This window comes from Heptranchias perlo, chromosome 2, assembly GCF_035084215.1.
Source record: "Heptranchias perlo isolate sHepPer1 chromosome 2, sHepPer1.hap1, whole genome shotgun sequence".
In the NCBI taxonomy this organism is placed as follows: Eukaryota; Metazoa; Chordata; class Chondrichthyes; order Hexanchiformes; family Hexanchidae; genus Heptranchias; species Heptranchias perlo.
This window is the reverse complement of record NC_090326.1, coordinates 157,789,234-157,813,659: the sequence shown is the minus strand read 5'-3', so window position 1 is coordinate 157,813,659 and position 24,426 is coordinate 157,789,234. Positions and strand designations below refer to the sequence as shown.

The following is a 24,426-nucleotide window of genomic DNA, read 5'->3' as shown; positions in this document are numbered from 1 at the left end:
TTTCTAGATGTTTCTCTATTGCATCTTTGAGTAAGGATTCCATTATCTTTCCTACCACCAACCTTAAGCTAATTGGTCCATAGTTCCCTGGGCTGGTTCTATCTCCCTTTTTAAATATGGGAATAACATGAGCTGTCTGTTAGTCCTCTGGCACTATTCCCTTTTCTAATGAATTTTTATATATATGTAATAGTGCCTCTGCTATCTCTTCCCTAACTTCTTTTAATATACGTGGATGCAAACCATCCGGACCAGGGGTTTTATCCTCCTCTAAGTTTGATTAGTTTATCAGTTATCTCCCCCCTTCCTATCTTAAATGTCTTTACGTCTTTTTTGATCTCTTCTTCCAATGTCATACCCCCCATATTTGTCTCCCTGGTAAATTCTGAAGCAAAGTAATTATTTAATATTTCTGCCCTACCCCTCAGTCTGTTTTGGCTGGCATTGATTAAGGGAGGAACATTGGCCAGGACACTGAGAATTTTCTGCTCTTCTTCAAGAGTTCAGTGGAATCATGTCCACCTGAACCACTGGAACAGGCTGACAGGGTCTCAGTTTAATGTCTCATTAGAAGTAGGACATCTCCAACAATGCAGCACTTCCTCATCACTGGAGTCACAGCCTGGAATTTGTGCTGGAGTGTCGCCCGAAGCAACAACCTTCCATCTCAGAGATGAGAGTCTACCAAATGAGACAAGTTCTTATATGAGCAGGAAGTACAGTGGTACATGTCTTAGTAAGGTTGTAGGAGGGAGATAAAGTGGTTTGCTTAGATCCAAAAGTGGACCAGAAAACTGCACAGCTTGAATAGCCTGATTGGTCCTTTGTTTGCTCCTATTTTCTTCTTTTTAAATGATTTTAAATAAGTTGTTTCATTCCTCTTCACTCTTTTTAGGTTACCCAATTCCTCGTGTTTATTGGTTTAAAAATGGTAAACCTCTGCGTGCCACAGATGAAATTCTGATGACTGACCAGAAAGGAGCTCATTCACTGGAAATTCTCAATGTTACCAAAGAAACTGGTGGTGAATATGCAGCGTACGTCAGCAATTCATCAGGCTCTGCCTACACGTCTGCTGTCATATATGTTCAAAGTAAGCAGAATAATTTTGATTCCAATTTTTCTCCACTGGTGATATATATGGGTGCACAGTTTTGTAGGTGCTTCTGCTTGCCACCAGCTTTCACTGGCTTCTCCTGCACTGGGCGCCACTGCCGCTAACAGCGGTTAAAACCTTGTCGGGTTCTGAATGACACCATCGATATTTAAATATTAATGAGGCCCCTGCCTGCAGCGGGCAGCCCTGACGTTGCTAAAAACCCGGGAGATAAAGTGACGGCAGACATAAATGCATCAGGAATACATGCGGATAGTGCCCGACTACCATTTTATTACCCCCCCCCCACAACCAGCTCCGTTCCTACTCAGCGGGCCGCATTCAAAAATCGGGCCTTCATTGTTGAAATCCTCTGAACCTGATCAGTCAGATAAAAGATTACGTGATTAGTTTACTGGAAAGCTGTCTGAAGACAAATCTACCAGACAGCATTTCTGCTTGCAGGACTGTTATCAACAGTTTAATTATATCCTCTTCAATTCTATTTCAGGCCCAGGGGAAGATATTGGGAAGCGAGTGTCTGAAGAAAAATTAACAGGTAAAGTTAAGACTGCCTTACAAGACATTACGACAACAATTTTCATTTATATAGCACCTTTAAAGTATAAAAATGTCTCAAGGTGCTTATCTTCAAAGTGGTAGACACATATTTTAAAACCAGTAGTTCGAAGACACAATAATTGAAAGCTTATTTTTAAAAAAAATTCATTCATGGGATGTGGGCATCGTTGGCAAAGCCAACATTTATTTCCCATCCCTAATTGCCCTTGAGAAGGTGGTGGTGAGCCGCTGCCTTGCACCGCTGCAGTCCATGTGGTGAAGGTTCTTCCGCTGTGCTGTGAGGTAGGGAGTTCCAGGATTTTAACCCAGCGACGATGAAGGAACGGCGATATATTTCCAAGTCGGGATGATGTGTGACTTGGAGGGGAACGTGCAGGTGGTGTTGTTCCCATCGCAACCTGCTCTTGTCCTTCTAGGTGATAGAGGTCGCGGGTTTAGGAGGTGCTATCGAAGAAGCCTTGGCAAGTTGCTGCAGTGCATTCTGTGGATGGTACACACTGCAGCCTCGATGCGCCGGTGGTGGAGGGAGTGAATGTTTAAGGTGGTGGATGGGCTGCCAATCTAGCGGGCTGCTTTGTCCTGGATGGTGTCGAACTTCTTGAGTGTTGTTGGAACTGCACTCATCCAGGCAAATGAAGAGTATTCCATCACACTCCTGACTTGTGCCTTGTAGATGGTGGAAAGGCTTTGGGAAGTCAGGAGGTGAGTCACTCGCCGCAGAATACCCAGCCACTGACCTGCTCTTATAGCCACAGTGTTTATGTGGCTGGTCCAGTTTAGTTTCTGGTCAATGGTCACCCCCAGGATGTTGATGGTGGGGGATTCGGCGATGTTAATGCCGTTGAATGTCAAGGGGAGGTGGTAAAACTCTCTCTTGTTGAAGATGGTCATTGCCTAGCACTTGTGCAGCGCGAATGTTACTTGCCACTTATCATCACAAGCCTGGATATTGTCCAGGTCTTGCTACATGCGGGCACGGACTGCTTCGTTATCTGAGAGGTTGCGAATGGAACTGAACACTGTGCAATCATCAGCGAACATCCCCACTTCTGACCTTATGTTGAAGGGAAGGTCATTGATGAAGCAGCTGAAGATGGTTGGGCCCAGGACACTGCCCTGAGAAACTCCTGCAGCAATGTCCTGGGGCAGAGATGATTGGCCTTCAACAACCACTACCATCTTCCTTTGTGCTAGGTATGACTCCAGCCACTGGAGAGTTTTCCTCCTGATTCCCATTGACTTCAATTTTACTAGGGCTCCTTGGTGCCACACGCGGTCAAATGCTACCTTGATGCCAAGGGCAGTCACTCTCACCTCACCTCTGGAATTCAGCTCTTTTGTCCATGTTTGGACCAAGGCTGTAATGAGGTCTGGAGCCAAGTGATCCTGGCAGAACCCAAACTGAGCATTGGTGAGCAGGTTATTGGTGAGTAAGTGCCACTTGATAGCACTGTCGATGACACCTTCCATCACTTTGCTGATGATTGAGAATAGACTGATGGGGTGGTAATTGGCCAGATTGGATTTGTCCTGCTTTTTGTGGACAGGACATACCTGGGCAATTTTCCACTTTGTCAGGTAGATGCCAGTGCTGTAGCTGTACTGGAACAGCTTAGCTGGGGGCGCGGCTTGGCCTGGAGCACAAGTCTTCAGCCCTGTAGCCGGGATGTTGTCGGGGCCCATAGCCTTTGCTGTATTCAGTGCAGTCAGCCAATTCTTGACATCACGTGGAGTGATTTGAATTGGCTGAAGACTGGCTTCTGTGATGGTGGGGATATCGGGAGGAGGCCGAGATGAATCATCCACTCGGCACTTCTGGCTGAAGCTAGTTGCAAACGCTTCAGCCTTGTCTTTTGCACTCACGTGCTGGACTCTGTCATCATTGAGGATGGGGATGTTCACGGAGCCTCCTCCTCCCGTTAGTTGTTTAATTGTCCACCACCATTCACGACTGGATGTGGCAGGACTGCAGAGCTTAGATCTGATCAGTTGATTGTGGGACCGCTTTGCTCTGTCTATAGCATGCTGCTTCCGCTGGTAAGCATGTATGTAGTCCTGTGTTATAACTTCACCAGATTGGCACCTCATTTTTAGGAATGCCTGATGCTGCTCCTAGCATGCTCTTCTACACTCCTCATTGAACCAGGGTTGACCCCCTGGTTTGTTGGTAATGGTAGAGTGAGGGATATGCCAGGCATATCTGCTGCTGCTGATGGCCCACAGCACCTCATGGATGCCCAGTTTTGAGCTGCTAGATCTGTTCTGAATCTATCCCATTTAGCACGGTGGTTGTGCCACACAACTCATTCAGTGTGAAGACGGGACTTTGTCTCCACAAGAACTGTGCAGTGGTCACTCCTACCAATACTGTCATGGACAGATGCATCTGCGACAGGTAGATTGGTGAGGATAAGGTCAAGAAGGTTTTTCCCTCGAGTTGGTTCTCTCACCACCTGCCGCAGGCCCAGTCTGGCAGCTATGTCCTTCAGGACTCGGCCAGCTCGGTCAGTAGTGGTGCTACCGAGCCACTCTTGGTGATGGACATTGAAGTCCCCCACCAGAGTACATTCTGTGCCCTTGCTACCCTCAGTACTTCCTCCAAGTGGTGCTCAACATGGAGGAGGACTGATTCATCAGCTGAGGGAGGGCGGTAGATGGTAATCAGCAGGAGGTTTTCTTGCCTATGATTGACCTGATGCTTTGAGATTTCATGGGGTCCGGAGTCAATGTTGAGGACTCCCAGGGCCACTCCCTCTTGACTGTATATCACTGTACCACCACCTCTGGTGAGTCTGTCCTGCCGGTGGGACAGGACATACCCAGGGATGGTGATGGAAGAGTCTGGGACGTTGGCTGAAATGTATGATTCTGTGAGTATGGCTATGTCAGGCTGTTGCTTGACTAGTATGTGGGATAGCTCTACCAATTTTGGCACAAGTCCCCAGATGTTATTCAGAATTATGTAACATGAGTGAAAAGTTTTAAAACAATAGCATGTAATGAAGTATGCAGCTACATATATACAGAAATAATAAGGTAAAGGAACTGGTGAGGGCTTCCTCACAAGTATATCTTTTCCTTTCAGGTGGTGATAGACCTGCTATACATTTCCTATTTTTATTTTAAATTTAACGTATCCTCATTTACAAGTAGAATGATTTCTATCCCTACAGAGCTCTGCATATGTAGAATAGACCCCCCCAGCTAAAGTAATTAATGCTATGTTAAGGAGTACCTCTGAAAAAGATCTTCATGAATACCTACTTGAAAAAAGCACTGAGGGTTTTAAGCATAGGTAAGATATAGATAATTGAAAGTGAGGTCCCTGGAACTACGAAATGTCATGTCATGGAAGAGCACTGGTCAGGAATAAAAATGGGGTAAATCCGCACTCAAGGAATGTGGAATTACAGAATGATCCTGTAGAGTAGGATGTAAGACTAAATTGACATTCTGGAGTCTTTCTTGATTTATCTTTGAAGAGCAGGGAGAAATTGCTCTTGGGAGGTTAAATGGGATGGGTAAAGTTTATGGTAAAACAGATTATATATGGTGAATGGTCAGTAAAATGAATGCCTGATAGGCCAAATGTTTTTTTTCAAATTCCACACTTTTATGCTCGTAATAACAGAAGTTGCAGTGAATGTATTGCCTTGTTGGTTAGAGAAAGAGTTGGTACAGAATGTCACATACAGTAGCACTGCATTTGGTGAAACATTGGCCCAGTCATACCATAGTCAAGGAATTCATTTGAGTTAGAAACATTCTGGGAGCATTTAAAATAAGCACACATGTCATTTCTTTAATTGCCTGATTTAATTGTGATTTATTTTTAATAGAAAACAATTGCCTTGAAATTACTAGACGAACATTTAATGCATTTGTGTGACATCCCTCTTGTACACTATTTTAATGCAGGTGTAACCTGCTTATTTTAAATAAGAGAAATGCCTCAGCTGAAACAGTGAGATGAATACATTTACCCACGAATATTGCCAACAATAATTTCCAGGCTGTTATTTTTAGCTTAAGTATATTTTATAAGTCTGCAATCTAAAAGAAAAATAAAATAGTGTATATCAAATCTTATGGGCATTCATATTTGATCACGAGCAGCTTGGCTCAATGGAGCGGTGTAGAGAGGTACTCATTGTAAATAGCTTACAATGGCCCAGAGTTTCCTTAGCCGGTCAACGAACGGTGCCTGCCTTTAATTAGACTTGCCCTTGCCTGTTTAATTTCCATGAGATTTTGCACTGCAAGTTGCTGGAAGTGCAAGATGGAAATGGCACGGCGTCCTCTACAGGGCATCTGGTATCTGTGTTGAACTGGGCAAGCAACTGTATATCTCCTTAACCAATCAGATTGAAGGATTGTTAAATGAACAGCGCAGAGTCTGAACCAGGAAGTGTAAGTTGGAATAGTGAATTCAATGTCAGATCAGGTTGGGAAAGAAAGATGGGATCAAGAGAGAGAGACAAGAAGAAAAAGTTTTTAAAAAAAATTAAATTTACATTTTTAAAAAATCTCCAACAACAATTAAAACCTGAAGGAATGAGACTCCACACTTGTAATAGTTAATTTTCAGTGCCAGGGAGGTTCATTGGCAGTAATTAACACTTATCACGCCGTTAAAATGTATACTTAGACTGAAAGGGACAAGCCCTAACTTTATGCGGCGAGTTTAGTTTGTATCTACCATGCAAGTACAGGAACATAACACCATTCTATACATTTGAATGGTGAGTCGGACAGCAAGATGCCATTTTCACTAAACTAATGGCAGAGCAGCACATCTCGGACAGCAACTTTCGGATTTCCACATTTAACCACGCATCTGCCCTCGCCTGAAGTTGCTGTGCGATTTGCGAATAAATAACGGTGAGCGCCATTAACCTCACCATTATTTTGACAGCAAATTCTGTGCCTTTAGATATGAAATGATGGCTTTGTGGCTTCAGTACTCTGATATAGCTTACCCCCAGCACTGGACACCTGCTGGTGCCTTTGTAAGGAGCGAAGATTAGAATTAATATCAACCTTTAAACGTGGATTGCTCCTAGTTGATGACAGCTACACCTTCCAGGCATAATGGCCCTAAATTTCCACAGGGTTTCTACTGCTCTCCTACTGTAACTGCGACAAAAGACCAGCAGAACTCCCACAGGATTTCAGAGCCAGTGTGATCTCTGACAGGCAATCAAAAGCTGGGGTTGTTCTCCTTGGAACGGAGAAGGTTGCAAGGAGATTTGATAGAGGTATTCAAAATCATGAAGGGTCGAGACAGAGTAGATAGAGAGAAACTGATCCCATTGGCGGAAGGGTCAAGAACGAGAGGGCATAGATTTAAGGTGATTGGCAAAAGAACCAAAGGTGACATGAGGAAAAACTTTTTTACACAGCGAGCGGTTAGGATCTGAATTGCTCTTGCTTAGAGCCGGCGCGGACTCGATGGGCTGAATGGCCCCTTCCTTCCTGTAACCTTTCTATGATTCTATAATTCTATAAATTGTATAAAGGCTTACAAAGTATGTATCTGTATTTAAAATCTTATGAATTTAATTCTTGTAAAAGTTTAGAATTTATCATAATTTATTGAGACAATGCAAGTCAGCCAAGAAGTAAAAAGAGCCATGTAAAAGGAATACCATACAAAAGCAAATTTAGCACAGTTCTTTACAGCAGTTGGCTTCAGGTGTCTCAAACTAAAGAAATAAAAAATCAGGCAGGATTACTGCTTTGCATTGTTATCCAGTGACTCTTGCTGGAATGTGCTTAGGTGTGTAGACATTTGAGGACAGGATCGGTCTGAGCTGTTATATCCTCCACAATAGCATAACCTGCTGACACTCACTGTGTAGGTTCGCACATGAAAAATGACTGTCAGGAGGTACATAAGAACATAAGAAATAGGAGCAGGAGTAGCCCAATCGGCCCCTCGAGCCTGCTCCGCCATTCAATAAGATCATGGCTGATCTGATCCTAACCTCAAATCTAAATTCATGTCCAATTTCCTGCCCGCTCCCCGTAACCCCTAATTCCCTTTACTTCTAGGAAACTGTCGATTTCTGTTTTAAATTTATTTAATGATGTAGCTTCCACAGCTTCCTGGGGCAGCAAATTCCACAGACCTACTACCCTCTGAGTGAAGAAGTTTCTCCTCATCTCAGTTTTGAAAGAGCAGCCCCTTATTCTAAGATTATGCCCCCTAGTTCTAGTTTCACCCATCCTTGGGAACATCCTTACCGCATCCACCCGATCAAGCCCCTTCACAATCTTATATGTTTCAATAAGATCGCCTCTCATTCTTCTGAACTCCAATGTGTAGAGTCCCAATCTACTCAACCTCTCCTCATACGTCCGCCCCCTCATCCCCGGGATTAACCGAGTGAACCTTCTTTGTACTGCCTCGAGAGCAAGTATGTCTTTTCTTAAGTATGGAGACCAAAACTGTATGCAGTATTCCAGGTGCGGTCTCACCAATACCTTATATAACTGCAGCAATACCTCCCTGTTTTTATATTCTATCCCCCTAGCAATAAAAGCCAACATTCCGTTTGCCTTCTTGATCACCTGCTGCACCTGCATACTAACTTTTTGATTTTCTTGCACTAGGAGCCCCAGATCCCTTTGTACTGCAGTACTTTCCAGTTTCTTGCCATTAAGATAATAACTTGCTCTCTGATTTTTCCTGCCAAAGTGCATAACCTCACATTTTCCAATATTATATTGCATCTGCCAAATCTCCGCCCACTCACCCAGCCTGTCTATATCCCCTTGTAGGTTTTTTCTGTCCTCCTCAATCTCTACTTTCCCTCCCATCTTTGTATCATCTGCAAACTTTGATATGTTACACTCGGTCCCCTCCTCCAAATCGTTAATATAGATTGTAAAGAGTTGGGGACCCAGCACCGACCCCTGCGGAACACCACTGGCTACTGGTTGCCAGTCCGAGAATGAACCATTTATCCCAAATCTCTGCTTCCTGTTAGATAACCAATCCTCCACCCATGCCAGAATATTACCCCCAATCCAGTGATTCTTTATCTTGAGCAATAATCTTTTATGTGGCACCTTGTCGAATGCCTTCTGGAAGTCTAAATACACTACGTCCACTGGTTCCCCTTTATCCACCCTGCACGTTATGTCCTCAAAGAACTCAAGCAAATTTGTCAGACATGACTTCCCCTTCGTAAAGCCATGCTGACTTTGTCCTATTAAATTATGTTTAATCAAATGTTCCACTACTGTCTCCTTAATAATAGACTCCAAAATTTTACCCACCACAGGTACTGGATGGCTGCATTAGGGTTCCAGCACCCCTGGAAATGTGACACAAGAAAGGTCACTACCTTCAGTAATGGAAGTGAAAAATAAACTTCAATTATTTATAAATGTAAAATCAAATTTTAAAAGATAATTTTATGTAAACTGAGCCATTTATGTAATTCAATTGGGTTTTAATGGGAAGTGGTATTTTGTTGATAAAACAAAGCATGAGTGATGAAGTCATTACTTTTTACTCTGCTAACTGTTTTGTTTTTCATTTTAACATCAAACTGCTAGTCAAGTCATTTTCCTCTGATCTGAACTCTCTGCACTCTTTAGGCCGCTCGGATTGCCATGATTTCTCTTTTAAGATTGTGGGTAGATGCTGGCATTGTTCACTGTTCCAATTTAAAGCCACTTTTTAAAAACTGCATTTTCATTTCTGATTGTTCCTCTTTACTTCTAGGGAAGCCGGAGAAGCTGGTTCCGCCAAGGTTTCTGGAACGGTTCACAAGCAGGAGTGTAAAGAAAGGAGCGAGCATTACCTTAACTGTCAGGGTGGAAGGTAAGATGGGCCTCCACCAGCAACTGTAAAATCTCATCTCTAACGTAAGGGTATGTCTGTGATGTGTTTTTAAAAATCCACATAATGGCAGGAGCATTGCTATAACACGTATTGTCAATGATTCACATCCAGAAGCTTGTAATTGCAAATGTGCTGCCATAACGAGGCGCAAGCAGAGTCTGGGCTCTTTTTCACAGCAGAGAGGGAGGTTCTCCAGTCACCCGAGATCACCCTCATGCACCTCCTAATGATTGGTTAACGAACAGCACCATGAAGGCCTGAGAGTAATTTTACACAGGCTCTGCTGTTGACAGAGTATATTGAAAATCTTCAGTAGTACTTTGAATACTCAGTTTGTCAATAACACAATTTTGCAGGATCGCCGATACCTGATATAACGTGGCTTAAAGAGGAATCAGTGGAAGATGTCATCTGGATTAAACAAGATACACCAGGTTATAAATTGGCCAGCTCAAACATGCAGCACAGTCTGATCCTGCTGGATGTTGGGAAGGAGTACACTGGAGCCTACACCTGTATTGCTACAAACAAGGCTGGCCAGTCCATCTGCTCTGCCCAATTGGAAGTTGTAGATGGTAAGCAAATGTTGCTGATAGATTTCTCATAAACGGTGGTGATAGCATTTTAAATTGGAATATATGACTTAAGCAGAAGTTACAGTATATTTTTCCAATTAATATTTATTGTGTTCTAATTCTAATTCATCTCTGACAGATCTGATGAGACATTTTATAAATGCAAGTCTTTCAGATTATCCTGGCCAGCAAGTTACCAGTTGCATATATGACCTGTCGAATCAAACTGCTTTTGATGAATTTATTGCAGTACAATTTGCACAATTTAATATGTGACAAGAAAAAGTTGATGATTTTATATAAGGGTTCTTTTTACATTTGTAGAATTACCAGATTATTTATATTTAAAACAGAAGTTTTTATTGCATCAATTTCTAAACTACAGAGAAAAATTAGTAGAAAAATTAATTTCAGTGAACTACATGCATTACCAATTTACAATGTTTGTGTGCCTTTCTGTTTTCATGCAAGAAGTTGAAGTTTCAACAGAAGAAACCGCAGCTGTGAAAGAAGCTATTATGCAAACATTCTTACACGGGTAAATTCATCAAATTCGATATTTATCTGGAAAATACTGTGGCGGCCACTTTAACTGTTTAAATTGAAATGATAGCTCTTTTGATAGTTTGGTATGGTACTGAGCTGTACAGATTAGGTAGGTCCCAGCTTAGATCCCCATTCTTTGCTGAGTTAACTAATCTCAGCAAGGGCAGCAGTAAAGGTGCTACAATAGATCTTGACGCCCTTACTACACGAGGAAAAGTCAGCCAAGGTTTCCACTGCTGATTGCTATCCATTGAACTCTGCTGAAAACTGCACATGCAGATGGTTGATGAGACAAAGAGCTGGCTAGGCTCTGAAACTCTCCATGATTGAATGTACTTTTGACATTCACTCTGAAGACATACAGATGAAGAATGGCCATTTGGGCAAGATACTGGAGGGCAAGACGTATCAGTAGAATTATACATCATCACTAGTCAGCAGCTTCAGGAAAGGAGGGGGAACAGTTTGAGGGGGAGAAAGCACAAATGATACTCGTGCATGAAGCTTACTTTGCTCAAATCAAATCTTTTACTTTGAATTTGCTTTCCTCCTGCTTTACTCCCCCTCCTCTGATCTCTTACCTTTGCATGTCTACCTTCACTTGAATAAATAGGACTGGCATACAGGCAACCCCAAAAAATGAACTTTTCTGGTTGGCCAAATGGGACATGGTTTGAGTTGCACGGATGTCTGCATTTTCTTCTTCCAAAGTGCTTGGAGTGCTCCTCTTGAGAAGATTGACTGAAAATTGGCACGGTTATATAATCCAATTTCTAGATTACTCATTAATAATCACATAAATGTTTCATTCACTTAAATTTTCAAAAAATGACTCTCTCTCCTTCCCTGTGCACCAGGGATGCTCCCAGGACTCCACTAATGGTATTCTGTAACTGACTTCTGGGGTTGCATAAGATTAGCGCGCATTATTTGCAAAAGGAAGGGCCAAGGATTATAGCGCGGGACACCATCAAGACTAAAAGAAGTAAAGGAGAAGATCGGCTAATTCAGAAAGAAGAGATTAGTTGAAGTCTGAAAATTGTAGGAGAAATTTGGTAATAAGTTCCAGAGTTCTGGGGGGAAAAAATGAGTTAGTGTAGGACACAGTGCAGTGCATTTTGACATCAGAATAGTTGGGGTATACGGAAGAGGAAGAGCAATTTGTCCCCTGATTTTGTGTGTGTCTTTCAGGGAGACATATTATACACACTATGTAGCCAGGGCGCCACAGAAAGGTGGGGCCCAAAATTGACCTGCGAAAATTGACTCTGATCATTTTCAAATAATGGGGATGGGTTTTGAATTGAGATTGCACCCGCCCAATAGAAGTGGTAGGAGGCTCAAATTATCTTCATGGTCAGGCTCCATTTGAATTCTGTTGACTAGTTGATCACGCTTTTGGAGCACCTTGCTGATTGGAGGAGGCAGGAAATCCAACTGCTCCATTCACGGAGCCCAACCAATCAAAGTAGGTTGGGGTGGCGGGGGGGAGGCGACCCGGAGGAGGGTCGAGTTTTGTGGGGCTAGGAGGAGCTTTAATGCTCCTTCTAGCCCCGTAAATTCATTTAAAAATCTTTTTTATAACTCTTCATTTTTGAATGGCTTGGAATGGTCCCTTTAAGGAGCACGCACATCACATGCTACGCCCAATGGTACTTCAAAATTGTATCGGACTCTTATTAATGTCATGGGACCTCAATTTGCATGAGATAATGAGGCATCCATCTGTTTCAGCGGGCACCTGTGTTGCCCACTTCACGGCCCCCACTAAAATGGCGGTGACCTGGATGTCAACAGGATCGGGGCAGTAAGAGCTGTGCAACCATTTTCAGCAAGCTCGCGTCCTGTCCCTGTCCAAATGAGGGGGGATGAAACTCATCCCCAAAGCTTCTTGCTCTGACACATTCAGAGGTTTGTTGATGCACACAAAAGGACTTTTATTCGTAAACTGGCTCAACACAATTGCATTCCAACACCAAGAATTCTGGGTAAATCAGTATCAGCGGCTACTTGAGTGTATGGTAGCATAGTGCTTATGTTAGTGGACTCGTAATCCAGAGGCCTAGAATAATAATTCAGACGATGAGTTCAAATACCACCATGGCAGTTTGAAAATTTGAATTCAGTTTTTAAAAAATCTGAAAATAAAAAGCTGGCATCTGCAAAAGTGACCATGAAGCTGTTGGATTGTAGTTAAAACCCAACTAGTTCACCATTGTCCTTTAGGGAAGGAAACCTGCTGTCCTTATCTGGTCTGGGCCTATATGTGACTGCAGTCCCACACCAATGTGGTTGACACTGATCTGCGCTCTGAAGTGGCCTAGCGAACCACTCAGTTGCACTAAACTGCTGCAAGAAGAGCATTATAGAATCATAGCATTGTGGCAGCATCTTCACCACATGGACTGCAGTGGCTGTAGAAGGGGACAATAAATGTTGGCCTTGCCAGCGACGCCCACATCCTGGGCTCGAATTTAGCAGGCCTGCGGGTTCCCAGCGGGTGGTCCTCCGGGAGCGTCAAAAACGCGGACGGCGAAATTAGTGGGTTGCCCACGCGATCGTAGCAGGCAACACACTAATAGGAATCAATTACCTGCTCCTCCGGGGTCCACGGCGCTGGCCTGCGCGTCGGTCGGGCTGCGCATGCGCAGTACGATCTGTCAGCTGGAGGCTCTCTAGTTAAAGGGGCAGTCCTCCACTGACAGATGCTGCAACCAATGGGACAAATTGCAGCATGGAGCAGCCCAGGGGGAAGGCTGCTCCCAGTTTAATGATGCCTCACCCCAGCTATCATCAGATGGGGTGAGGAGGAGGGGGAGGACACAGATCTTCCCCCCAGCGGGCGGGAGGAAGCGGCCTGCCTCTGCCACCAAGAAGGCCTGGCTCGAGGTGGCAGAGGGGGTCACCTGCGCCACCAACATATGGCCCACCTGCATACAGTGCAGGAGGCGCTGCAATGACCGCAGTAGGTCCGCCACAGTGAGAACACGAAGTCTTTCCCCTACACTCCATCTGCCACAACACTGTCCCCACCCCAAATCTCCTTCGGCACCGCCAACACTATTCTGTCACATCACCCTTCATACCCACTCACACCCCGTCCTCATCTTACCTCCACCTACTCACCTCGCCAGTACTCATCCTGCCACTAACACGCCACCCAATCCTCATACAATCTCATGGCTCCATCCCATACTCACCCTCTCGTGCATCTCCCTCACGGCCAGCCTCACTCAACCTGCCACCACCTGTGCTGCAGCCACAGGGCATGCATCACATATGTGCAGTAGGCAGCGTAAGGCAAACGTCTCGTCAGCATGAAGGGGGTGCACAAGGGTGTCTGAGGGTTTGTCATGGGTGTTACCCATATTGAATTTCAGAGCAACAAACAGCACACATTATATTGACACCACCACTGCCATGTCTCCGCGAATCCTGTCCGTTGTGTCCAATAATGCCCGCTCCTGGGTATCACTATGAGGACCCACCACTGATGCCACCCATCGTGTTACTGCAGAGTAGGTGCAGGTGTATTTGCAGGGCTCGTCCGCGCAGACGACTGAGAGACATCGGCGGTGTAGCCGGCTGCACCCTGGAAGGATGCGGAGGAGAAGGTGTGGAGGGCAGTGGTGACTTTGCCAGCGACAGGTAAGCAGTTGGTGCTGGGGCCAGCCAGGAGCAGCTCGGCATGAAAGAGGCTGCAGATCTCCACGACTACATGTCGAGCGAATCTGCGCCTCCCTGTGCACTGCTGCTCGGAGAGGTCCGGGGAGCTGCGCCTCGGTCTGTGGACCCTGTGGCGAGGGCAGTGCCCTCTGCGACGCGTCTCTCTCTGCGGTAGCCCTCCCTCCTGCTGTGCAGGTGGGCGTGCAACAACACCGTGTTGGGGGGATCCACGTCTCTGCGGCGGACGGCGTGGACTGCGAGGCTGCTGGTGCTGGTCATGCTCTTCGTCCTCCGAGGGTGTCCACACACCACCCAACTGGCAGGTGTTGGTCTGAGGGGTTGTGCAGGGTAGGTGTGTGGTTCCTCGGACTGGGGCTGCGGTCTCGTGTCGGTCTGTCCTCTGGCTTGGCGGGGGGTGGTGGAGGGCAGGGGTTGCCCTATGTGACGCGGTGGCCTCCTGCGTGGGTGAGGGCTCTCCCCCGTGGAGCGCACCTTGGCACCTGCCACAGGCTGCTGGCTGCAACACGCCTGGTTGGATGGAGACTGTTTCCCCCAGTGTGGGAAACTCACTGCCTTGAACCTAAAATCCCACACTTCCTCTTTTGACAGCTGCTTCAGCTCATTAACTGACCACAACGAGCAAGTTAAGTACTCTCAAGTGGAACCCCGCTGGCTTTAATTGCCTGCGGGATTCCCACCAGCGGGGCTTGCGCGCGCAGCCCCGCACGTCAGCGCGGTACCCGGAAGTGGCCGGGATTTCGTCGCGATCCGGTCACGTGACCGGAGATCGGGATTTTCGGGGCCCCCCCGCTGGAAACCCGCAGGTAACCCGACCCTAAAATCGAGCCCCCTGAGACTGAAGTTATAAAAATAAACTATGGTTAGATATCCAAAAATATAAGTTGCTAAATTAGTATTTAAAAAAATCCCTGGCTGTAGGTAGTCTCAAAACAGTGTTCTTAATCCTCATATTAATTTGATTTCTCTTTTTTTTCTTCAACTGTGTGACAATGTGTTATGCCTCTGTTTGATACAGGCCACAAGAACCTGATCATAAAGTACCAGAGAAAAGTGAGTATCTTTGTACAATTTAATGAAAATAGTTAAGCTTAGTGAAACGTTAAAGCTTACTCTTATGGAATTTTTTAGTGTAAAAATCTATGTGTATCCAATCATGCAAAAACAGTGCTGAACCTGTGGATATTCTCTTGATCACTCAGTGTCCATTTGGTTTCTGATCTACTCAGATATTTCTCTTGAGTACATTTTTAATTAAAAACTAAATTACTGATGAAACATAAAAGATTTATACTTAATCCTATTCTCTAAATGCAATTTGTATTGTTTTTAGATTTTTTTTTAAGATTTTGCAACACAAATGCTTCTCTAGTCCTCAGAATATTTTCCTTTATTGTATTACAGGTCAGAGAGAGATTCTAGTAGAAGAAGTCAGCAAAAAAGTTTCTGTCACCACAGCCTCACCACATTTTTCACTGGCAGATATTGGAACAGAAGAATTCCTACAGAAATTAACATCACAGATCACACAAATGGTCTCTGCAAAGATCACCCAAGGTGAGCCTTGGGCAATAAAGATTAGTCTAATCATTTTGAGAAAGCTAATTCAGAATCTAATCTCCACTAACAATCCATTCAGTGTCCATAATAGACAAGCACTCAAATTAAATTCTGTTTCACATTCTGCAGAATTTGGGTGATCCCATGATGGAATCTCATGCAACTTTGGACAGTACCACTATAAATTTATGGTTTAAATCTCCTCTCAAACAGAATTACATTGCTGTTAGGTACGTGGTCCTAACCGCTCCTCCTGTCTGACTCTGCCTCTCTCCATTCACCCAGTCTTCTCTCGGGCTCTCTATTCATCTGTCCCTATCTTATATATCCTTCTCTCTTTCTATCTCAGCCCAGACATGGAGCTCAAAATCTACCATGGTGGGAGAATATAGACTTGCACTCATGATTGTTTGTACAGTGGGTTATCACTGTCAACTTTGTCTTCAGAGCAGGTGCTGAGCAGAGGGTAAGCGCTTCCATACAAGAAGGAAAAATCGCAAAAGCCAATCATTGTACGCCACCCTCGTGCACTGGCTGTAGAGCTGCACCGCCAGAGGTCTGAGAGCTAGGAATGGCATGCGGCACGAAAGAAAGGTTTTAGAAAAAAAACATGCACTGGGAATTTCCTCGGGGATTCTCCCGATTGGCCACTGTAATATCGGTAGAAATCCCGGACAGATGTGTAAATGGGGTTTCCACCAAAGTTATGGCAGCTGATTGAGAGAATCCCTGAAGAAATTCCTGGCCATATTATTTTTGCAGTGAAAGAAACAGATTTTAAGCTTTTTCCTGAGAAACCTAGGTGAAGTGCAACAGCCCATATTGCATGACACCATCAAGGTTGAAGACAAGATAAATTGAGAATCAGTGGTTGGTGAAGTTGAGGTTAATCGAAAGCCTGTATTGCCTTCCAGCTTCACTTCGTGTTCCTGGAGCAGACAGTGACGAGGAATTAAAGACTCCATCACCATCTCCACATCATGGTAGATCCAGGCCTTCTTCTATCGTCAATGAATCCTCCTCTGAGTCTGAAGATGCAGAAACCAGAGGCGAGGTAGAGTGTGTACTTCAAATTTCCTTTAAGATCACGAGAAGATTCTTTCTGCAGCGAGTTGTTATGATCTGGAATGCACTGCCTGAAAGGGTGGTGGAAGCAGATTCCAGAGTAACTTTCAAAAGGGAATTGGATAAGTACTTGAAATAGAAAAATTTGCAGGGCTATGGGGAAAGAGCAGGGCAGTGGGACTAATTGGATAGCTCTTTCAAAGAGCCAGCAAAGGCGCGAAAGGCTGAATGGCCTCTTCTGTGCTCTATGATTCTATAAAAGAGATGAAGGAGGCCATTTGGCATATCTTAACTTATCTATCTGGAAAAAATTATAGTTTACCATCATGTCACTTAACTAGATCTGGAATTAATTTTTTTTATTCGTTCATGGGATATGGGTGTCGCTGGCGAGGCCGGCATTTATTGCCCATCCCTAATTGCCCTTGAGAAGGTGGTGGTGAGCCGCCTTCTTGAACCGCTGCAGTCCGTGTGGTGAAGGTTCTCCCACAGTGCTGTTAGGAAGGGAGTTCCAGGATTTTGACCCAGCGACGATGAAGGAACGGCGTTATATTTCCAAGTCGGGATGGTGTGTGACTTGGAGGGGAACGTGCAAGTGGTGTTGTTCCCATGTACCTGCTGCTCTTGTCCTTCTAGATGGTAGAGGTCTAGGTGATAGAACTCGCCAAGGCTGTCGAAGAAGCCTTGGCGAGATGCTGCAGTGCATCCTGTGGATGGTACACACTGCAGCCACTGTGCGCTGGTGATGAAGGGAGTGAATGTTTAGGGTGGTGGATGGGGTGCCAATTAAGCGGGCTACTTTGTCCTGGATGGTGTCGAGCTTCTTGAGTGTTGTTGGAACTGCACTCGTCCAGCCAAGTGGAGAGTATTCCATCACACTCCTGACTTGTGCCTTGTAGATGGTGGAAAGGCTTTGGGGAGTCAGGAGGTGAGTCACTCGCCACAGAACACCCAGCCTCTGACCAGGTTTTATTCTGAACATTGACCACTGCATAAAATGTTCACCCTGACGTCAGTCCTAAATTGAATCAAATGGCACAGTAAAAAATTTTCATACTGTAGGATGTGAAGTTTCAACCTTCTCTCCATTCACAGTGAATTATTAGCATCATCGTATTGCCGTGCTTCCCCACAGAAACAGCAGATTTACTAAACAGCGGTCGCCTTAGGCTGTTCGCTTACAAGGTAGCTGGATATAGAGGAGCATTTTGGAAGGCTGCCTTGTCCTTTCAACCAAGGAAGGCATGTGGCATGGAAAGATTAGAGGACAGGAAAAGATAATTCTGCCAATGGTTCAGTTTTTAAAAAAATCAGTTCTCTGGATGTGGACGTCACTGGCAAGACTGACATTTATTGCCCATCCCTAGTTGCCCTTGAGAAGGTGGGCCTTTTTGTTGAACAGTGTAGTGAAGGTACTCCCACAGTGCTGTTAGGTAGGGAGTTCCGAGATTTTGACCCAGCAACGATGTGAATCGTGATTGTATGTCCCAAGTCAGGATGATGTGCAAGTCGGAGGGGAACTTGGAGGTGACGGTGTTCCTGTGCACCTGCCGCCCTAGCCCTTCTAGGTGGTGGCAGCTGTGGGTTTGGGCGGTGCTGCCGAATAAACCTTGGCGAGTTGCTGCAGTGCATCCTGTGGATAGTACACACGGTGGAGGCAGAGGATATTTAAGCCAGTGGAATGGGGTGTAGAGCAAACGGACTGCTTCGAAAATTGTACTATCTAATGTGAAACTGAACTAAACAGACCAGAATAGTCCCCAGGTTTAATCTGTTGTTTCCACTCAGTTAGTTGATTTTAGCCAGATTTCAACTAGGGAGGAAGGAAAAATAAATTGCTATCGAGGGGCTCATGCCGGTGAGGACAGGATGGGACGTGTCTGTGATGCCTCCCAAAGCCAGATAGCTTGTTGTTTAGACTAGGCTCCCACTGAAAAATTAGTTCTTGGTCGAGGGACAGAAGAACGTCTTGCACCTGTGTTACTGTACCCAGTATGCGGCAGTACAGAGAGGAAAAAGCTGTAAGGAAAGAAAGTAGATTGTCTTATTTGGATAGCAGTAAAAAAAAATATTAATTCCACCCATTTCTCATGGCAGATTTTTGACATTTTCATGGCAACAGCAGACTACAACCCGCTGCCAACTGAGAAAGAGTCCATTCACCTTAAAGAGCGGCAATATGTGGAGGTTCTCGACTCTGCACATCCACTGAAATGGCTAGTTAGGACCAAGCCTACTAAATCCACACCTGCCAGGCAGGGTTGGGTATCTCCTGCCTATCTGGACAAAAGATTAAAGGTAAATTTAACAACGCCAGTTAAGCATCAGTCAAGTACACATACTCAAGGAAACATTAAGAAGTAAATTTCTTTTCTACAGAAAGACATAAATCTAGAATCTAGATATTGCTGCTGACAAATCTGCACTGGTGGCCTTGCAATGTCAGGAGTGCAGAGTAGCACTTGCTTAACACCTGTTTCCCAACTCTAGCAAAACTTGTAATTAGAATTTTTACTTTGAGTGCTGGTCCACACAGAGGCCCCAATTTTAACTGCCCCAGCCTGGCGGAAACCAGGCGGGGTGCAGTTAAAATGAGGCCAGTCAGTTACCCCCTCTGATCCCGCTGTGTCCCGATCTTAACCTGCTCTTTTGAGCAGGCGAGCGGGGCATCCGCAGGAAGGAAGCAGGATCCTTCTTTATAGATGCAGATCGGAGCCTCCCCCTCAAGTCAGATCTGTTGGATCGTCGGCCAGCAGAGGCCCAGCAGGTAAGTGTGAAAATGTTATTTTTGGTTCCCTTGTGAGCCATGAGGAGCAGGAGTTCTCCTCCAGGCCTCACTAGGAAGCCTTGGGTCTCCCTGACCCCTGCCCCCCCTTCACCACCACCACCACCACTCAACCTCACTGTTGGGGACCCGTTCCCATGGGTCGTTGGTAGTGGCTTCCTGCAGCCAAATGTAGTGGGTTTGGGCAGAAGCCGGAGAAATTTTATTCAAATGAGACCTGGACTATCTTATCCCAGGACTCCCCGGGTGTGCCACCCACTTCGGAGCTCGTGAGCAATATACCCACCCCCCCCCCACCACCCTTTTAAAATCAGGGCCATGGAATTTGCTACTAATTAATTATATTTATCAACTGACCTAAAATAATGACACCACAATTGCTAATACTCTTGTGTGATCAAAGACATAGAGCATGTTGAGTCTGTGTACCAACAGCCACTGCCAGCACAAATATTGACAATAAATGAAGAATAAAACTCCACTATAAAGTGCAATCAATATGTATTAATATTAACAATAGATATCAAGAAGTAAATTTAAATTTTTGATGTAGAACAGGTTTTAGATAACAATTATATTGCTAGTTTTACTCTTGCAGTTTACAATATCACTTGAATCCTTCTGTTAGATCATTGCCTTAGAATCATACGAACATACGAATTAAGAGCAGGAGTAGGCCATTCGGCCCCTCGAGCCTGCTCTGCCATTTGATAAGATCATGGCTGATCAGATTGTGACCTACTTTCCCATCTACCTACTATGATCTTTGACTCCCTTGTTAATCAGGAATCTATCTAACTCAGCCTTAAAAATATTCAATGACCCTGCCTCCACCGCTCTCTGGGGAAGGGAGTTCCACAGACTCACTCACTCACTCCACTCTTCAATTTAATTATATATAAATTGCTTTGTAATTGCTATAATAGGAACCTTTTGCATAACATTTGTGAGGAACATGGAGATACAATTGGGGAAAGCTACTCTCATAAAGGAAAGAGAATTATATAATTAACAGGACACACTTAAATAAGTAAAAACTGAACCAGATAACTTTAATTGAATATTTGGTGGTGGTGAACTGTTTACTTATGCTTTACTTGGAAGTTTGCTGAATTTTCAGCCTCTCTCACACTGCAGTCATTTTGACCAAGTATGAAACAGAAACTAAATACTGGTTTCATATAAGCATCTTCTGGTGACTGAGTGAATTAAACAGGGTTTATTTCTCTTGTGTGATAGTTCACTGCCGAGGTTGCACTGGAAAGCCCTGAATTCCCTGGGGAGATTGAATCAGAAGATGAGTACAGGAGAAAGTTATAGTGAGTAGATTCAAGAGTCCCATTTCTACTGTATTGTCAGCTATTAAAATTGTAATTATTCTGTTCTAAAAATAAGAAACTCAGATACTCAATACATTTTGATTTCTTCTTTCAAAATGGTTTTCAGGTTAACTATTTGATTCACGTGCTAAAGTTGGCTTGTGGCATAATGGCCTTCTCTTAATTACATGTCATTTAATTGGAAAATGTCCTTAATTGCACATAACTATAGAATCAATAATTTCTAATAATGGAATGTGTTTAAAATGTATTTTTCAGATTAGAATTTTTTATCTAACAATGTATTCTGATTTGTGTGATTACAGCCTCCTTGTGCAGGATCTGATTGCAACTGAAAAAGAGTTTGCGAGAGATTTACAGTTCTTTGTTGACCATTATGTCAAACATACCGAAACAAATCCCGAAGTACCACCCTCAGTAGTAAATGGCAAACAAACAATTTTCCGAAACATTAATGAAATTACTGATTTCCACATCAGGTATGTAATATAGAAGTATGCATATTGATAACTGAATTCAGATCCTTATTAATTTAAATTATGAAATCACTTTGCAAATAATGGACTGTATAAAAAGTTGATCTCAAGAAGACGGACATTATTAACAAAGAGTTCTGAAAAGTTGTGACTTGCGCCCCTGTTCACTAGGGTTAACTTAGAATGAAATAAAAGAGGCATACCTGTTGGCAGCATCAGCTGAGAAAACAGAAGTGACTGGGAAGCCAGGTGTCACCTCCTACATGTCACGTCCATGATGCTCTGAGGGGAAAAGCTAGTGCCTGGCTTGTACTGCTGTCCTGAGAAACAGCAGCCTCTTGCAAGTCGAATGCGACCATCACCATTGCACTGGAACTGTGTGTCCACTGATCAGCGACCTGGCTGGTCTAATGCCAGCTATCAGATCCTGAAAACCCTGTAGATTCCAGGATCACAGCTATCAATCACCATACTTCATCAGAGTCTGACCTCGTAGCCTCCATGGAAGTACGATGTTCCTTCAGTGTCCTTTTCAATCAAGTACCCCAGTAGCTCTGGGTCCCAAAACTCCAGAGCCTGTGGCCGCCTATACCTCTGCCTCTGCTGGGACGTTGGTACCTCCTCATTCAATCACCACTCCTCTTGCTTCCTCATGCACAGTCCACAGTCCATTCACAGAATAGATTGGCAGATGCACTTTGGAGCCTAGAGAATTTTGTTAACTTCCTCGGCTGCTCACCCCTTCAGCCTGCTGCAGGCGTCTGCCCCCTGAAGCATCAGCAATTGTCCGTCTTCTCCAAAGGCGACGTCCCAACCCTAAGTGTGAATCCTGCCACAAGTTTGCAGTGAAAAGTTACGCAAGGCTGACCCTGAGAACTTCAGGGACTTGAGGGAAGGGTTGAGAAACTAAATCAAACATTAAGAGTGAAACATTTTTTTCTGTTTCAGCACCTTCCTGAATGACCTTATGAAATGTCAGACAGATGACGACATTGCATTATGTTTCATCAAGAACAGTGACGGATTTGATAAGTACATGCAGTACCTGGTTGGAAGGGTACAGGCTGAATCTCATATCACTAACCCAGTTGTCCAGGACTTTTATAATGTAAGTAATATATTAAGGAACTGTGAGTAAAACTCTCATTAGCATTTAATATTGCCAAACTATTTAGATTAACATCAAATTAGTTGTTTTATGAAACCTACATAAAACAACAGTAAAATTGTTTGTAAAATTGAGAATAAATAAGGAGATACATCCATATTTATTCATCCAAAGGGTGAACCCAATTGAATAATGGTATTGCTTCTGCTTATTAGATAAATATTGTAACCAATGACTCTCCAAGATAATTCTAATTATAGAATAGTTTGCAGCTTTTTTAAAAAAATTATGTTTTTTCATTTTTTGTTGTATTTTAAAATTAGAGCTATATTTTTTTTAAAGAGGACTGTAGAAGGCAAAAGAACAAAACCAATACTATAGTGATCCAATAGCCTATTGATTGTGTACATATGTATACTAAATCATGGTGGCATGGATATATACAATGTTGTCCAAAGTGTCTATAGCAAGAACTAAACTATAAAGCAAGTTAACAAAGTAGAGGGTTTGAACGCATTTCTATCTTGACACTCTTGTCGGCATCAAGCACTCCCAAGTCAGGTATAACAATACCAGCAGCAAAGTAAAGCACTCTCTCCTCTACCCCAACAATGTGTTTCAACATAAGAACACACAAAATTGAGGGGCAGGAAAAGACCAGCTGGTCCATCAAGCCTGCCCCACACCATGATGGCAGGCTTAACTGGTCTGTAGTTCCCTGTTTTCTCTCTCCCTCCGTTCTTGAATAGCAGGGTTACATTTGCTACCTTCCAATCCTCTGGGACCATTCTAGAATCTAGGGAATTCTGGAAGATCACAACCAATGCATCCACTATCTCTGTAACCACCTCTTTTAGAACCCTAGGATGTAGGCCATCAGGTCCAGAGGATTTATCAGCTTTTAGTCCCATTAGTTTCTCCAGTACTTTTTCTCTACTGATATTAATTACTTTAAGTTCCTCACTCTCATTAGACCCTAGGTTCCCCACTATTTTTGGTATGCTTTTTGTGTTTTCTACTGTGAAGACAGGTATAAAATATTTGTTTAACGTCTCTGCCTTTTTCCTAATTCCCCATTATAATTTCTCCTGTTTCAGCCTCTGAGGGACCAACGTTTACTTTTGCTACTCTCTTCCTTTTTACATACTTGTAGAAGCTCTTACAATCCATTTTTATATTTCTTGCTAGTTTACTTTCATATTCTATTTTCCTCCCTTTTTATCAATTTTTTTGTTGTCCTTTGCTGGGTTCTAAAATTCTCCCAATCCTCAGGCTTACTACTCTTCTAGGCAACATCATAGGCCTCTTCTTTTAATCTAATACTATCCGTAACTTCTTTCGTTAGCCATGGATGAATCACTTTTCCCATGGAGTTTTTATTTCTCAATGGAATGTATATTTGTTGAGAATGTTGAAATGTTTCTTTAAATGTTTGCCATTGCTTATCTACCGTCATACCCTTTAATCTAATTTCTCAGTATACCTTTGCCAACTCGCTCCTCATACCTTTGTAATTGGCTTTATTTAAGTTTAAGACTCTAGTTTTGATCTTAAGTATATCACTCTCAAACTCAATGTGAAATTCTATCGTATTATGATCACTCTTCCCCAGGGGATCCTTTACTATGAGATTACTAATTAACCCTGTTTCATTACACAGCACAAGATCTAAAATAGCCTGTTCCCTGGTTGGTTCCATGACGTATTGTTCTCGGAAACTGTCTCGAATGCATTCCATGAACTCATCCTCCAGA

The 24,426-nt window shown here is 43.8% G+C and overlaps 1 protein-coding gene across 1 annotated transcript in view; it reads left to right on the top strand.

The window, feature by feature from the left end:
• Positions 1 to 24,426, top strand: part of LOC137299362 (obscurin-like) — a 552,786-nt gene that overhangs the window by 352,076 nt on the left and 176,284 nt on the right. Inside the window, exons 75-86 of the mRNA XM_067968057.1 lie at positions 896 to 1,093; positions 1,608 to 1,655; positions 9,414 to 9,512; positions 9,890 to 10,108; positions 10,580 to 10,646; positions 15,357 to 15,391; positions 15,743 to 15,895; positions 16,813 to 16,952; positions 19,061 to 19,261; positions 20,988 to 21,067; positions 21,394 to 21,567; positions 22,513 to 22,672. Of these exons, the coding sequence (XP_067824158.1) occupies positions 896 to 1,093; positions 1,608 to 1,655; positions 9,414 to 9,512; positions 9,890 to 10,108; positions 10,580 to 10,646; positions 15,357 to 15,391; positions 15,743 to 15,895; positions 16,813 to 16,952; positions 19,061 to 19,261; positions 20,988 to 21,067; positions 21,394 to 21,567; positions 22,513 to 22,672 (1,574 nt within the window). The remainder of the gene's footprint in view (positions 1 to 895; positions 1,094 to 1,607; positions 1,656 to 9,413; positions 9,513 to 9,889; positions 10,109 to 10,579; positions 10,647 to 15,356; positions 15,392 to 15,742; positions 15,896 to 16,812; positions 16,953 to 19,060; positions 19,262 to 20,987; positions 21,068 to 21,393; positions 21,568 to 22,512; positions 22,673 to 24,426) is intronic.